Consider the following 17,475-nt stretch of genomic DNA (forward strand, 5'->3'; position numbering starts at 1 on the left):
TTTCCATTCATTTAAAAATAATTTCTAACTTAATTTTTATTTCTTTCTTGTCCTTTGGGTTATTCGGATATGCACTACTATTTCCCACATATCTGGGGATTTTTCAGAGATCTTCATGGTATTAATTTCCAATTTAATTTCATTGAGGCCAGAGAATATACTCTGTATGACTTAAATGCTTTTAAGTTTATTGAGACTCGTTATATGGCCCAGAAAAATGGTCTTTTTGTAAATGTTCCATTGCATTTGGAAAGAATGTGCATTTTGCTGTTGTTTGGTACAGTGTTCCAAAAATGTCAATCAGGTCAAATTGATATTTATATTGTTGTTCAAATCTTCTGTAGTCATACTAATTTTTTGTCTACTTATTCTATCAATTATCAAGAGAGGGATATTGACATCTTTCACTTTAATTGTAGATTTGTCTATTTCTCCTTGTAGTTCTGTCAATTTTTGAAGCTCTGCTATTAGGTCAATAAAAATGTTTTCTTGGTGAATTGACTTCTGTATTATTATGAAATAACTTTATCACTGGTAATATTCTTTGCTCTGAAATTTACTTTTTCTGATATTAATATAGGCACTCTAACTTTCTTTTGACTAACATTAGCATGGTATATCTTTCTTCATCCTTTTACTTTTAAGCATACAATAGTATGCTTCCATTTCTCTCTTCCCAGTCTTTATGCTATTGTTGTAATATGTTTTACTAATAATACATATGTTTTAAAACCCCAATACATTGTTATTATTTTCGTATAAGCAAATGTTATATTTTATATAATACTGTCATAATAAGAAAAATAATTTTACACAGTTACCTATATAATTACCATTTCTGATATTCTTCATTCCTTTGCGTAGATCTACTTTCCTTCTGCCTAAAGAACTTCCTTAAACATTTCTTGTGGTGTGGGTTTGCTGGTGATTTCTGAAAAAGTATTTCACCTTTGTTTTTGAAACATACTTCTGCTGGGTATAAAATTCTAGTTTGACAGTTGTTTTCTTTCAGTATTTTAAAGATATCACTCAACTATCTTTTTGCTTGTGTTGTTTCTGACAAGAAAGTTGCTGTCATCCTTATCTTCATTCCTCTGTATATGTGTATGTCTTTTCCCCCCCGGCTGCTTTTGAGATTTTCTCTGTATCACTCATTTGAGCACTTTGATAACAATGTGCCTTGGTGTAGAATTTTCTTCATATTTATTGTCCTTGGGGTTTGATGAGCTTTTTGAATCTGCAAGATTACAGTTTTTATCAAATTTGGAAAATTTTCAGCCACTATTTCTTCAAATATTTTCTTCTGACTTTACTACCTCCTTTAGGTATTCTAATTATACCTATATAATGCTGTTTGAAATAGTCCTCCAGATCACTGATTCACTGATGTGTTTTCTTTCCTTTCTTTCTCTCCTCCCCCCTCTCTCTCTTTCTTTTGATTCCTTTTCTCTGTTTGTTTCATTTTGGATAGTTTCTATTGCTATGTGCTCAAGTTGACTAATCTGCAATGTTAATTCTGCCCAGTGTATTTTTCATCTCAGGGATTGCCATTTTCATGTCCTCAAGTTCATTTTGGGTCTTATGTCATATATGCCTCTATTCAACGTTTTGAGCATATGGAATACAGTTATAACCGTCCTGATGTCCTTGTCTATTAATTCTCATATACTTGATGTTGATCAACTGATTATTCTCATTATGGGTCCTGTTTTCCTGCTTGTTTGCAGGCCCGGTACTTGTATGAATTTTATCTTGTTGGATGCTGGATATTTTTGCTCTCCTAAAAATATTTTTGAGCTTCCTTCTGGTTAGAGATTTTCAAGTGCCATGTACAAATCATATGCAACCAATGCTTTAACAAAATTGGTATCAAATTGGTAATGCTTCTGACCAAAAATAAAAAAACAGTAAAAGTTTGTAAAAACCAAGCTGATCTGTAGAATGTTCTATAGCATAGTTATGATTGTAGATCCTATTTGAACACTGTCAGTTTGTAGTAACTGCAAGAAATGATCACTTTCTATTACTAAAGGAAGACAAAAAACGAGATCAAAGCAAAGATTCTATGATGGCACAAGTAGGATTTTCTCATCCTTTTAAAGCCAAATCAAAGCATGACCATTTCTGCTAAACTTTCTGCCTTTGTATACTTTCCAGTAAAGACGACTTTAAGATGTAGTCAGTTTCAATAACCAGGTGCAATTAAGTTACTCGGAAATAATTTGATCCTTTCGGGTCTTGCTTTTATTCTGTTTGGATGGTCCAGAATAGTGCTCAGTCTAGTGCTAATTATCCCCCCATTACCGAGGTAAAACCTTCCTGAATACTCTACCCAATGCTCCATTATTCATGAGGTTTTCCAGTTTGGCTGCTGGAATCAGGCAATATTCCTGGCTCTGTGTGAGCTTCTGGTACTCTTTATTTTAATCCTTTGGATTACTGTCTGGGTAGTTTCCTCACACCTATGTGCTGATCAGTACTCTACTGAATAATTGAAGGGGACCCTCTGCAGATCTCTGGGGTTCTCCCTCTGTGTAGCTATTTCTTGTATGGTATTCTATATTGTGAACTCTAGCCGTTTTGCCGTTTTGTTCTCCCCAGACTCTCAGCTCTACCTCTTCAACTCAGCCTGGCTAGGATACCCCTCCCACCACCTGGAAACTCTCTCAATGCTATAAGTCAGGGAAATTGTAGGTTCATCTTGTTCATTCCTTTTTCTCAGGGCTCACGGTCTTTCGTTGACTGAAGTCCAGTTTCTTGAACACTGTTGTTCATGTTTTGCCTGGTGTTTGTTTTCTCAGGTAGTAGGGTAAATCCATTTCTCTTATGCCATTTTTATTTTTTTACAGTTTTATTTATTTATTTATTTTTTTGTGAGGAAGATCAGCCCTGAGCTAACATCCATGCTAATCCTCCTCTTTTTGCTGAGGAAGACTGGCTCTGAGTTGACATCTATTGTCAATCCTCCTCCTTTTTTTTTTTTTTCCCCAAAGCCCCAGTAGATAGTTGTATGTCATAGCTGCACATCCTTCTAGTTGCTGTATTTGGGACATGGCCTCAGCATGGCCGGAGAAGCAGTGCATCGGTGTGCACCCGGGGTCCCAACCCGGGCCGCCAGTAGCGGAACGCGCGCACTTAACTGCTAAGCCACGGGGCCAGCCCCTCTATTATGCCATTTTGATCACAAGTGGAAGTGAAGTCCTGATGATTTTAATTCATTAGTTTTTAAAATCCATTCTCCTGGTACCAGCGCCCAAGGCCAAGATTTTATTACTTTGCTTGGATTACTATGGTTGCTAGCATCCTCTAATTGCCTTCTCTGTCTAGAGTTTTGTCCCCCCTAAATCTTTACTCCCCACAGTGACCAGAGTGACTTAAGTGAATTGTAATTTGACTATTTTTATCCACTTTAAAAATCTTTCAATGGTCCCTATTGCCTACAGGATAAGACTTGGTTTCCTTAACACAGCATGTGAACTCTTTGTGACTTAAGTCTCTGGAAAACTTGCTGGCCACCTCCGCATACCAAACTTTAAATGTCAGCAACAATGAATTGTACCCATTTTTCACCTTGGCATGTTGTTTCTTATCTCTGTGCATTTGCTTATGTTGTTACCTCTGCCTAGAAATACTGCTTTCTCTTCTTCTTCCCTGGCTAATTTCTCATCCTTAAAGTTTCATCTCAGCTGTTACCTTCTCCAGGAAGCATCCTCCATCAGTTTGGGTTAGGAGCTCCTCTAACAGTTGTGCACACCTTTAACATTGTAAGTTAGTACACTATAATACAATTATGTTCGTGTATCATTCTCTTTCATTATATTGTAAGCTATTTGAAGGCAAAGTTTATATCTTAACTTTGTAAACCTAATGACAGACACACACTTGGCATATAGTAGATGCTTAATAAACCCATACTGAACTGAAAAAATCAATTATTTCAACTGTTTATACTCTGCCTTTCCATTTTAACCTGGGAAAATTTCCTATTAACTACTTTTATGGCCTTTTATAGCACCTGGCACAATACTGAGCTCACAGTTTACTAAATAAATATACGATTAAGCATTTTCTAATGTGATCCCAATATTTATCTGCAGATATCACAGTAATTTTTCTTCTCTAAGCCTGAGATTTGGTCTAAAATCTTAAGCTCTCAGAGAAGACACCAACTTGATAATAAATTTCCAGTCTTTTATGGTATTTTATATTCTTTTTCTTCCCTGAAAGACAAGGGTAATAAGAGAGCTTTCTAAGTATCATGTACAGTTATATACAATCAATGATTTCAGCAAAACTGGAATACAATTGGTAATGCTTCTGATCAAAAATAAAAAATTGTATTTTGTAAAATCAAGTCACCTGCTGATCTGTAGTATGCTCTGTAGCATAGTCATGACTGTAGATCCTATTTGAACATTGTCAGTTTGCAGTAAGTGCAAGAAATGATCACTTTGTAGTACTAAAGGAAGAGAAAAAAAAGAAAGTTTAAAACAAAGATTCTATGATGATACAATTGGGATTCACTTGTTCTTTCAAAACCAAATCAAAGCATAACCATTTCTGCTAAACTTCCTGCCTTTGTATACTCTACAATAAAGATGATTTTAAGATAGGCAGTTTCAATAAACATAAATAGTCATTCTATTTTTATGAACAGTTATAAATAGAAAGCATCCACAAATACCAAGCTAAGAATCTATTATTATCTCCTCTTAAATTAAAAATAAAATATAACATATCCTAAATCTGAATCTCTTTTTCTAGCAGTGAATTTAGTGAATAAAATCAATTTCCTGTGAAGAAGAGAGAAAATGAAGGCATAGAAATGGTACAGATGACTATAATCAGTGGCTTATGTCCTTAAAAAAATTTAATTGTTATCTAATGTATCATGTTTGCTAATATCTTAAGTAATAATGAAATCATTAACTATAAAACATTTGTTTTTATTGGTTTATAATTTTTAGGCTCTGAGCAGACAGTTATGAAGACTTGGCATTGGATGCTTATGCAATTGCTTAACCTCTCAGAATATCCGTTTCTTAATCTGTAAAACTAGAAATAATAGCTCTCTCACAGGCTACTGCAGAACATCCTAGAACAGGGTAGGTTCCCGGTAAATGTTGGTTTCTATTCCCTTCTCTGCTAACTGATCAGAATTTTAATTAAAGTGGGCTCAGGTATGCTGGCAAGGCAGCTCTGTGAACACTACCCTAGCTTCTATAGAACAACTTCACTCTTTTCCTCTTTCTATCTCCTGAGGAAACATATGTGATTTCTTTCACATACTAACTACTGTTCTTCATTTCTATATACATAGTCCAATATTTCAATATTTTTCTAGACACCAATTCAAAAAACAATTCTACTACTATTAAATATATCTATGGCTTCTTATTTTCTACTAATTCAATAGTAAATAAAATCCTTTTCTGTCGGTGGGATAAGTATATTATTCAATTTTTGTCTACTTAAAGATGTTTTATTAATAACTGTTTAATTAACTTTGAATTCACTGAAATCATGTAATATGTAGTGTGTTTATAAGTTTATCTTTTTTCTATATTGAAAAAAATTATGCTAAAATAATTTATTAGTCATTCCATTTTATTTTTTATACTGTTTGTCTTATAATATATTATTATATAACTTATTTTTGGAGCTCTTATTCTGTTTTTCAAGTATGATCAGATAACTATGTGGTTCCCCAAATAAGAACTGATACTTTTACCCATTTCTTTGTTTAATTAAACTTTTTTAATGAAAGTTTCAAACGTACATAAGAGTAGACAGAATAGTATAATGACTCTGCATGTACCAGTCATTCAACTGGTTAACAATTAACAATGACCAACTCATAGCCAATCTTATTTCACCTACCCCATCCACTTCCTGCCTCTCATTTTATTTTGAAGCAAATCCAAAACATAAAATGCTTTTATCCACAAATATTTCAATATATATTCCCAAAAGATTTGAATTATTGAAAAATAAAACATAGCCAGTATCTAACCTAAATAATCATGACTCTTAATTTTATCAAATATCCAGTAATTATTCCAATTTCCAACTGCTCTCCGAATTTTTAAAAGTTAGTTTGAGTCAAGATCCAAATAAGATCCACACATTGTAATTGGTTGTCTTTCAAATTTCTTTTAATCTATGGATTCCTCTTCTACCTTTTTTTTCCCTCTTGCAATTTATTTGTTGACGAAACTATGTCAGTTGTCCTATGAGCTTCCCACAGTCTAGTTTTGGTAAGTGCATTCCTAGAGTGTAATTTAATGTTTCTCTGACCTTCTATAAATTGCTAGTTGGAGCTAGAGGATTGAAGTGATTCAGGTTTGAATTTTTGGCATATAAATTTCATATGAGAGGTTATGATGAGCCATTAGGAGGCACTTAATATCTGGTTGTCTCTCCTTTTGATGTTGACGGTGAAGGATGATTAATTTCTAAATCCATTAATTCATTCACTAAGGGTTGCAAAATGGCACTATTCTATCATAACTTTTTCACTTACTAATTGGAATATTTTTATAAAGGGAAATTTCTCCTCATCAATATGTAAGAAAAGGCCGGATAAGTGCTGGATTCTTCATTTACCAGTTTTCAAACTGAACTGGTTCCCTAGCAGACTCTAAGGATAATTTTTTTAAACAGTCTCACTATATTTGAAATGTTTCAATCCACTGTAGTTATTATCGTTATTATCCTTATTACTGTTCACACTTCCCAGTTTTGGCTGGTAGAGGCCTCATTCTGGTGGCTTCTGAGTCCTTTTCACAAAATCCTAATAGACTTTGCTTCTTTCCTATCTGGTATGCAAGATACTTTAGGCTTATCTTGCATATTTTCTACCCCAGACCTATAGTCAGACATTTCTCCAAGACGTTGATTCTTTTAGAAAAGAGGTTGTTGGAGAACCCAATTTTGTATCCATTTATTTTTTGCATATGAATTTCACAATTGTTTAATTCAGGTTTTTTTTCTTTTTTTTTTGAGGAAGATCGGCCCTGAGCTAACATCTGCCAATCCTCCTCTTTTTGCTGAGGAAGACTGGCCCTGGGCTAACATCCATGCCCATCTTCCTCCACTTTATATAGGATGCTGCCACAGCATGACTTGCCAAGCGGTGCGCTGGTGCCTGCCCGGGAGCCAAACTGGCGAACTCCGGGCCGCCACAGCGGAGCGCGCACACTTAACCGCTTGCACCACCAGGCTGGCCTCACTATTGCTTAATTTAGTTTTAATACCTACTTTATTGATATTTTAAATCTCAGATTGACTTGAGGAACACTGTTACTTTTGTTATAGTTACTATTTTTTTTTTTTTCAGGAAAAGATTCACCCTGAGCTAACATCTGTTGCCAATCTTTCTATTTTTTTTTCCTCCCCAAAGCCCTAGTGCATGGTAGTATACCCAGTTCTTCTATGTGAGCCACCGCCACAGCATGGCAACTGACAGATGGGTGGTATGGTTCCATGACCGGAAAATGAACCCAGGCCACTTAAGTGGTGAAAGGGCCAAACTTTAACCACTAGGCCATCAGGGCTGACTCAATATAGTTACTATTTTTGAAAAGGAATATGGCATATTTTTAAAATTATTCAAGTATTCTCTCTCTTGCTGTCTCTCTTTTTAGTAGGTCTTTTACATCCCACTACAGTAAGACTAAGTATTTTATATTTTTGGTAAAATATTTCTTTAAATTGGGAACTTCATAATATTTGTTCCATAATGGGACATGAATAGATAATACTTAAAAAAAAAAAAAAAAGGAAGTTTCTAAGCACGTTATTATCACTATATGGAGATAACTACCAAAAGTATTAGTTACACTAATTCCAAGCAGCTACCTTTAGAAAATGGGAAATGGAGTGAGGCAGCTACAGACTGTGTTTCCTTTTTTTTTTAACAATCTTTATAGAACTATTTGATTCTTTATGTGCATGCATAATTCTGAGAAAAAAAATAAAATTAAAAATAAAAATTCAGTTCAACTTTTATTTTCTTAAAAAAATCAAACAATGTTCTTATATAGTTACATTTATCTTAGATTAAATCTTTCAAGAGGACAGGAATGTTGTCAAGATTATCTTTAAGGATTACTTTCTCAGTCTTAAGAAAACATAATATAAAACTAACATATATTTATACTTCTCAATGTAAGTGTAGAAATAGTCTACAAAATCATTTTCAAGTTCAGTAAAATGCCATTGTATAAAAGCTTACTCTTAGATGAACAGTTAGGCTATGAGTTAAATCATATCTACTCCGCACATAGGGATTTCTCTCATACTAATTCTAAAATACAACTGTAATCTTTGAAACTTAAAAAATTTTTTCCCTAGCCTAAATTGTTAAAATTATCATTAATTCTTATCTTGGATTTGCTAAATAGAAAAAGCTAAGAAGAAAGTTATAGTTTAGCAATTTTCCCCTTAAAATAATATTCACATTGTCAATGTTGGCTGTTTAAAGCTAGAATGTCCAAATGGGCTTTTATTTTTGTGTGTGGGGGGTTATTTCAACGTGGTTTTATTGAACTGTGGTTATCTATATGGTTAATGAGGTATTTATTTTTAGAAAAAAAGATCAAACTGTTTAGAGGTAACTCTACAATGACTATCAGTTACATTAAAAATCTTTTCTCTTACCACTTTGGATGAGTTGAACATGGTCTCCCAAGAGCCAGAACAGAGAATCAGTCACAATTTGGAAAAAGTGTAGTAATTCATCTTTTTCTTCACCCTTCACACACACAAAAAAACTCAATTTACTTTTCTGTAAATACTTGATTAAAAAAAAAGAGACTTCTCTCTGGGGAGTCAGAACACCTGGTTTCTGGATCTAATTTAGCTATTTATAAGGTACATGATCTTGTAGCCTTTAGTTTTTTAATTTACATAACTTGTGGTCATAGGCTAGTAATACTTACTCTATTTACTAGAAATGGTTGTTATCCAGAGGTCAAATGAGACAATATAAGCAGTATAAGAACTACACGTCGATGCACTAACATTTCTCAACACTGGCTATGCATCAGAATCACCTGCAAAGCTTTTTTTAAAATACCCATGCACAGGCTTTAGTCCAAACATAATGCATCTGAATCGCCAAAGTTCAAGTCTGGATATCTGTACTTTTACAAAGTTAAGTGGGTGATTTGGTAATGCAGCCAGGGTTGAAAATCACTGCATTATGCAAAAGTAGATGTCAGTATGTAAAGCATTCTTATTAGTGCATATTATTAGTGCTTTAGAAGTTACAGCTTCTTTCCTATGACTCCATGAGGGCTAAATGACCATGTCATTTAGCTCTCCGCACTCTAAGACAGTTCTGACACACAGTAAATGTTCAATCAATATTTATTCAATAAATAAATGACAATTTTTTCTGCTTCCTCTTTTCTGGAAAGTAAAGTGAGAAATTATTCTAGATTAGAGCATGTATCATAATGGGAAATAAGAAACAGATTCCATTCACAATTCTGTCATTTACTGGCCATGTAACTTTAGCAGAAAGTTGTATAAAGGCCACTAATATTACCCATGTCCTGAATGTTTGTACTGTAGCACAAAAGTAATGATGACAACAGCAAAAACATTATGATTGCTATGATTATTCTTCATAATAATGAAAGCATTTTCTTCCTATTATTCTAGCACAGGTTTAGATAGGTGCTTAAATAGACAAGTGCTAACCTAAATATAACAATCAACAACAACAAAAAAGAAATGTCACATTAGATCAAGAATCTCTTTAGTCCAATAAACTGACTTTGCCAGTTTTACCAAAAGACACAGCAGAAAGGGCATAGTAATTCTCATTGTTATCAACCTCAAAGGATAGTGCTGGGCTCCAATACCTCCCACTTTCCTTAAAAACTCATTAGATAATGTCACCCATAAATTCATGGCTCCTGAGACTGATTAACAAAATTTATTCTTAAATCACTTCAGAATTCTTGCAGAGGCGTTTTTCTATTCTTATATATAAAACACATATATATGTATGTATGCATATATATGTATATGTGTGTGTATATTTGAACCAGTTTGCAGTTGAGGCCAGAACATCCTGTGTATGTCTCACCATGTGATCTACTACCTATATGCTGGCTAACTAAAAAAAAAAAAAAATCCGACCCCTAGGTGGGAAACACGTAGGTAGACAGAACAAATAAATAAATTCAGTTCTTTGTTTTCTCCTTTTTATCCCCGTTTTAATTTTGCCCTGTGATCAAGTGGCCCTCCTTTTCTATAGATGATTTACTCCCCTTGATGTATGTACTAGACAATTTATCTCTATACAAATACCATAATAAAGAATAGGAAAGTATTATGAAAAGTATTGAAGTATATAAATGAAAAGAATATAATTATTATTGCCCTTAAAGAAGGTATATTAAATAAAAGTGCTTTGATGAAAATACAAAGCTTTCATACTGGTCTGAGCTATTCATGAGATAGAAATCATCTTGCAAAGGAAGAAACTGAGGTACAATGAAATCAAGTGATTTACCTAAGAACCCAGAATTAGTTTGTGGCACAGCCTGAAGAAGAAATCAAGTCCAACACAATTTCCATGATTCATGTCGCTTTAATGGACTTGAATTAAATTAAATGTAGCAAATATGCAAATATTTGGTGCTAGCATCCCTCAAAATGCCATTGGAGATACCAGGAGTAGAATTTGTGACCTATTACACAGAAAGCATATACTCTATCACTAATTAAATTACTCTATTAAATTCTCTGCCAACAATAGCTCCTACACTCAAACTACTATGCTGTCCATATTGTATTGTTGTATGTCTCGTTCAATTTCACTCTTATAATTTTTTAATTTATTTTTTGAATTAAAAATACATTTGTCTTAGGTTTCTTATAATAAATTTCTAAAGATCCTGTATACTTTATTAGCCTGGGAGTTCTTTAAGCACAAGACTGTGTGTATTCCTTATATACTCAAAGCATCTCAAACGGAACTTAATACCCCATGATGACTTAGTTACACACAACTGCAGATTTCACATTCAAGTACAGGGAGAGTCCTTGCTTTTGCATGGTACCATGTTAAATGAAACTCGTGCATATCAAAACCTTTACATGGTTCTGATATGCGGGAGTTTCAGTATAGACAGCACTGTGCAAAGCAAGGACTGCTTGTAATAAAACATTCACCAAGATAAAACATACGGAGGGCCATTAAACAAGTGTGAAAAAATTTCAAAGGATTGAAATGATACAGAGTATGCTATCACACCACAATAGAATTAAATTAGAAATCAATAACAATAAAACATCAACAGAATGCTCAAATATTTGGAAATTAAGCATCACATCTAAATAACTCATGGATCAAAAAAAACAGAGTCCCATATAGTACCTAACACAATTCACCCAAGAAATATTGTTGGATTGAAATGACCCTTATGTTTGAGTTGAAATATTTTGGCTAGAGAAGATTTGAAAGATCAAATAGACAGTTCACCTTTATTCTTCTTCGCCATTGGAGCTACTAAAAGCCTTCGGCCTAGAAAACAATACTTTACTGTTAATTTAAGTACAAGTATGTTTTAGGAAGATGTTATGAAAATAAATGTCTATAGGTGCTGCTCAGAGTTGAGTAGTAAGGCAGATCCTTCAAAAAGTCATACAGTATGCTTCAGCCAACACTGTAAAATTTTCAAATGTAGAGATTTTTTTGGGGGGGTTGTAACTTTAAAAATGTTTGAATCCACTACTCTAATTGTAGTTCCAGCCAAATATTGCACATTTGAAAAAAATGTGGAACATCTTCTCAAGAATTAAACTGTTTTGGCTACAAAACACTAAATAAATACATATACCTTAGCTGCATTGATGAAGCATGTTTGCAATCGTCTCCCCAAAACCAGAAAATTTTCTGCAGCCGATGGAAGTAATTCATTGTAAAATTCCTCTGCATCTTCTCCTGGCTCCAAGCCCACACAGCAATGGCTGAAATAAGAGCACAAGTTTGTGACTCAGTTTGTGTTAATTATAATTTTCAGTTGAATGCTAAAGCTTCTATAGACACTGTGCCTTAATGAGAATTTTTAGCAGCTTTCTTTTGTTGCCAAGGCAATAAAGAATTTTTGCTGGAAAATTAGTATAACAACTTTCTAGAAAAGTAAACAGTGGTGTGGACTTTACCAGAACTCATATACCCTAAAAACCTACTTGTCAATCTTTCAGGAAACAAAATAACTTGGCTCATAATAAAGAAAAACGAGGCAAGTTTTCAGCAAACAAGCTACAAACACTCTAAAAGCAATAGGATACCTAGAACGCCTAATTCATGAATAACATTTGTCTTAACTGATACATTTTAGACATCTGATAGCTGAAAAATACCCAGGGTAGGATCAGTCTGCAAGGGACAGATTAGGAAATCAAACACTCTAATTTTATATCAATTCTATTTTCCAATTAATCTACTTTCCTAAAACTGCAAAGAATCTGACTGCACATTGCTTGTATCAGAAGGGGAAACAGCAAAAACCTAACTCTAGTAGGAACACTTTACAAAATACATCAGAGAAATTCATTTAGAGAAACGAGCCCTCTTGAATCTGCAAATAAAAGTCACTCTCTGGATATAAAACGAGTATATTCAAAAGTCTCAGGGGCTGGCCTGGTGGTGTAGTGGTTAAGTTCACGTACTCTGCTTTGGCGGCCCAGGGCTCTCAGGTTCAGATCCCAGGCGCGGACCTATGCACCGCTTATCAAGCCATGCTGTGGCAGAGTCCCCTTTATATAAATTGGAGGAAGATGGGCACAGATATTAGCTCAGGGCCAATCTTCCTCAGCAAAAAGAGGAAGATTGGCAACGGATGTTAGCTCATGGTCAATCTCCCTCACCAAAAAAAAAAAAAAAAGTCTCAATAATAAAAAATATTTTTGTAGACTAATACCAAAAAAAGACCCCAACCCAAGAATGGTCTCTGTGTGTATATTCTAATGAGGAAGTATTGCTGTTTGAGGCTTTTCCACAAAATGTGCAGACACTGATAAGCAATAGTGACTACATATTGAGCATGTTAAAAATTTAACTGGCTAATGCTCAATGTATCATGTTTTCTTTTTTTTTTTGCACATCAATTCCTAAAGTTAATGGACTAACACGCACATGTATTAGTTTCTCTTTTCCTTTGGTTCCTAAAGTTAATTATTTCAGAGTACCTAGTTTGATTGAGAACATTAATAAACGAAATTGTTTTTTGTAAATTTACAAACATGGCAATTTCTTAAGACTTGGATTCCACCCATGAGAGCCTATCTCAATCAACATTTTCATGAGCTAATATATCTAATCAAAACAAAGACATAAGGCTTTATTTACTTATACTTTAATTAAAGTATAAAAAAGAATATTATGGGCCGGCCCCACGGCTTAGTGGTTAAGTGCGCATGCTCCGCTACTGGTGGCCTGGGTTTGGATCCTGGGCACGCACCGAGGCACCACTTCTCTGGCCATGCTGAGGCCATGTCCCACATACAGCAACTAGAAGGATCTGCAACTATGACATACAACTATCTACTGGGGCTTTGGGGGAAAAAAAAAAAGGAGGAGGATTGGCAATAGATGTTAGCTCAGAGCCGATCTTCCTCAGCAAAAAGAGGAGGATTAGCATGAATGTTAGCTCAGGGCTGATCTTCCTCACCAAAAAAAAAAAAAAAAAATGTGCTGTACCATCGGCACAGAAAAGAAAAGAATATTATGTACATTTGTTAATTGTTTTTTCTAACTGTATACCTTGAATCTGGCCTTTATCTAGTAACAAATTAGGAGTAAGCAGTTTTGAAAGCTAAGATCCAATTAGTAATGCACACTTCCAGTTACTTAATTAGGAAGTGGCTTAGACACTGAGAACACCTGGTTTATTTTATTGTCTCCTTTAAAAAAAAGATTTTGCTCTCTTTTCTCTTAATTTCTAGCATGGCAGTAGATGAGTAAATGCTGCTTCTAAATTTTATTGATGGGATTTGGGTTACCTAATGAAATATCCAGTTGAGATAGCTAAATCAATACACAGTGAAATAAACAGTTTCTATAGCTGTTCTATAGTACTTTGCTTATGACTTTCATTTCAGCACTATTTCATTCTGCTTTGTATGATGATATCTTCACTTCTATCTTAGTATCTTCACTTCTTCATATATTCCTTAGTCAATGAAGAGTCTGTTAGGTACTTGGGATTCAGTGGTGAGCAAAACACATGATCACCATCTTCACAGAGTTGATGGAATAAAATTTTAGATAGTGAAATATTCAAAAATACAGTTATGAATAATAATATATAGTATGAAGGAAAAGTACAACCATAACCTACCACAGGAGGTTGCCACTGCTTGTTAGGCAGATGAATAAAAAGAAGCAAGTGTTGAAAATAAGAATCTACTACTATATTCCTCAAGAACAAGCTGACTTACTGCTTCATTTTACCTTAATATCTGTGTAAGCTGGGAAATTGTAGTCCAACCACCCTGGATTCGAGAACAATCTTGACTGAGGACCAAGAGGCAATATTGAATGAGGTCATAACAATATATATCTTGTTTGATTTTCTTCAACTCTGAGCTTCCTAAAGGTGTGTTGTTTATTATTTCTAAGGCAAAAGGAAATAAGATATACTTATTTTTGCTCAATAAATCCAAGAGCTATCTGTATTTTTACAGGATGAATAATAACTAAAAAGTCATTAAAAAGGAAAAAAAATCACTGCTTTATCACAATGCTAAGATTTCTCCGAACAAATCAGAAACAAATGCTAAAGTTGTACCCATGATGGAATTGTTTTGTTGCTTAAACAGTGTTAGCCAATCACAAAGATTTTCTTACCTTTTAACTTCAACAGTATAACAGGGACATTCTGCTCAGGACTTTTTGCAACTTCAGCAGCTAGAGATAAGATCCTTGGGTCTGTACCTGTTGGCTTCATTTTTCATATCACCTATATTTTAATAGATTCAGAAAAATAAAGGTCAAACAGCCCTAAAATATTCACTCCCTAAGTAATGTTTGAAATATAGTTTCAATATAAAGGAAAACAGCTTTGCCTGCTTTCTTTGAGAAGTGAAGAGTAGATTTTTTTTCATTTCTTCCTTACAGAAAACTCTTGTTTTTCTAACTAGCGTACCTCTAAAAGAGCTAGAGACCCTTATACCTTACAGTAACAGTTACAGTGTTGTTTATTATTCACTCATTAAGAGTCAGGAACTGTGCTTGGTGCTTCACATGCACTCTCTCTAGTCGGCACAACAATCCTAGACCAGGAATTTTCTTTTATCATAAGAGAGAAACTGTGCAGAAAAGAGCTAACACAGGCCTGAGACTGCTATCCTTTCAAACAGCTCCTTACAAGATTGCCCTTGGCTGGTGTCTAGGAACTTGGATTTCAGGAGGGTTTCCACCATTCCCTAATAAGAGTGGTTCACTGTGCTTAAACTGTTTGTAAAAACAATGTGGTTTATGATGAACACCTGCCTTCCTTCCCGAAATTTGGAATGGTACATAACAGCAGAGGATGCCTACATGACCATCCGCCAATAAAGACTCTGGTCACTGAACCCCTAGTGTGCTTCCCTGGTAGACAACACTTCAACATGTTGTCACAATTCATTGCAGGAGGAATTAAGCGTGTCTTATGTGATCCCACTGGGAGAGGACTCTTGGAAGTCTGCATCTCTTTTCCTCTGGCTTTTGCCCCATGTGTCTTTTCCCTTGCTGATTTTGCTATGTATTCTTTCACTGTAATAAATCATAGCTGTGAATGACTACATATCCTGAGAACTGTGAGCCCTCCTAGCAAATCACTGAAACTGGGGTTGGTCTTGGGGATCTCCAACACCAAACTCAGAAATGTTATGTAATTATAAGATAACCAAAGCTTGCTTATAAACAGCATAGTGAATAAAATCAATTATATTAAAATAAAAAAAAAATCCACATCCTGATTCAGTTTGTTTCTAAAACTTTTCTTTATAAAAAGTTTTAATTTAAGGCATTCAAAGCTCAAAATGTCATCATTTAAAAAAAGCATAATCTTTACCTATAATTAATAAAAGCTAACATACATTAAGTGTTTACTATGAACTAAGCACTGTGCTAAGTGCTTCTACATGCATTATCTTATTTAATCCTAACAGGACTATGAAGTAGAGCCTATAATCATCTCCATTTTACAGGTAAGAAAAATAAAGCTCGAAGAAGTTGACAAACTTGTTCTGGTTCCAACTGCATGTGGTAGAGTCAGTACTCAAATTCAGATCAGTCTGACTTCAAAGTCTGTGGTTTTCATTACAATGTTCATTATATTCCCTCCCATGTAAAACAGTAAAAAACACAAAACATATTCCCAAGTGACCTACTTCTAACTCACTTTTTATCTGTTATTCTTCATAACTGGCACCACAGCCCATCCTTTATATTGACGAGTTGGCCTAATACATGCATCCAAAAATCATCCCTTATTAGGTAAAATATAAATCATTAAAAAACAAGTTTTCTGGAAATATTTTAAAGAAAGCCCAGCACAACTCTTGGCACATAGTAGGCATATAACTTTCCAAGAGACTACATAGAGGGTTATCTCATTCTTTCCAATGGCTGCATTCTGCTATGCTTCCTTTGGAAGAGTGCATCAAAATGTATTTAAACATCCTGTCTACTGGAAGTCATTCAGAGTGTACACTATCACAAGCAATGCTGCAATGAATATCAATGTACATGTGTTTAGGCACTCATGCTAGTACTGGTAGAGTGAATTTCCCTTGAAGTTGGATGGCTTGGTCACAGGATATATCTTTAAAATTTTGATTAGATGATACCAAATTTTTCTCTAAAATGGGTGTTCTAATTTATACTTCCACCAACAATGTATGAGGGTGCTCATTTTACTATAAGTTTACTAATACATAATATGTTCTTCTACATTTTTGCTAATCCACTAGATGAAAAATGGTATCATCTTGTTTTAATTTGTATTTCTTTGATTATTAGTAGGTTAGGCACATTTCATGTTCACTGGCCATTTCTTCTTTCATATATTTTCTATTCATATCTCTTAATTTTTCTATCGGCTTGTCTTATTCTTTCACAGAAGCTTTAATCTATTCATACAGGGATATGAACTCTTTATCCTTTATATTGGCTGTAAACACTTTCTCCTTGTCTGTCATATAATTTTTTAAGTTTGATTATAGTGGCTTTACCATAGTTTTACAAATTTTTTATAGTCAAGTATAACAATCTTTACCTCTATGGCTTCTGCCTTTGGTGTCATGCTTAGAAAGGTTCTCTCTATCCTAAGTGCTAATATATATTCTCCTAATTTTTTCTAGTGTTTTTATAGTTTTGTTTTACTTACCTTCATTTACTTATATCTTTATTTATATCTTCAATACACATGTAAGTTATTTTTGTGAATGGTGTAAGAAATCTAA

General features: G+C 34.2%; 1 protein-coding gene across 5 annotated transcripts in view; it reads right to left on the minus strand.

The window, feature by feature from the left end:
* Positions 1–17,475, minus strand: part of IQCB1 (IQ motif containing B1) — a 45,357-nt gene that overhangs the window by 25,799 nt on the left and 2,083 nt on the right. For all 5 annotated transcript variants that reach the window (XM_087439680.1, XM_087439678.1, XM_004436516.3 and 2 more), the window contains 5 exons: positions 14,873–14,984; positions 14,477–14,639; positions 11,859–11,988; positions 8,662–8,755; positions 4,360–4,459 (listed from right to left, as the gene is read on the minus strand). In XM_087439680.1, coding sequence (XP_087295806.1) covers positions 4,360–4,459; positions 8,662–8,755; positions 11,859–11,988; positions 14,477–14,639; positions 14,873–14,972 — 587 coding nt within the window. In that variant the 5' untranslated portion in view covers positions 14,973–14,984. The remainder of the gene's footprint in view (positions 1–4,359; positions 4,460–8,661; positions 8,756–11,858; positions 11,989–14,476; positions 14,640–14,872; positions 14,985–17,475) is intronic.

Source organism: Ceratotherium simum, chromosome 15 (assembly GCF_057802395.1).
Source record: "Ceratotherium simum simum isolate JZ-2026a chromosome 15, ASM5780239v1, whole genome shotgun sequence".
NCBI lineage: Eukaryota > Metazoa > Chordata > Mammalia > Perissodactyla > Rhinocerotidae > Ceratotherium > Ceratotherium simum.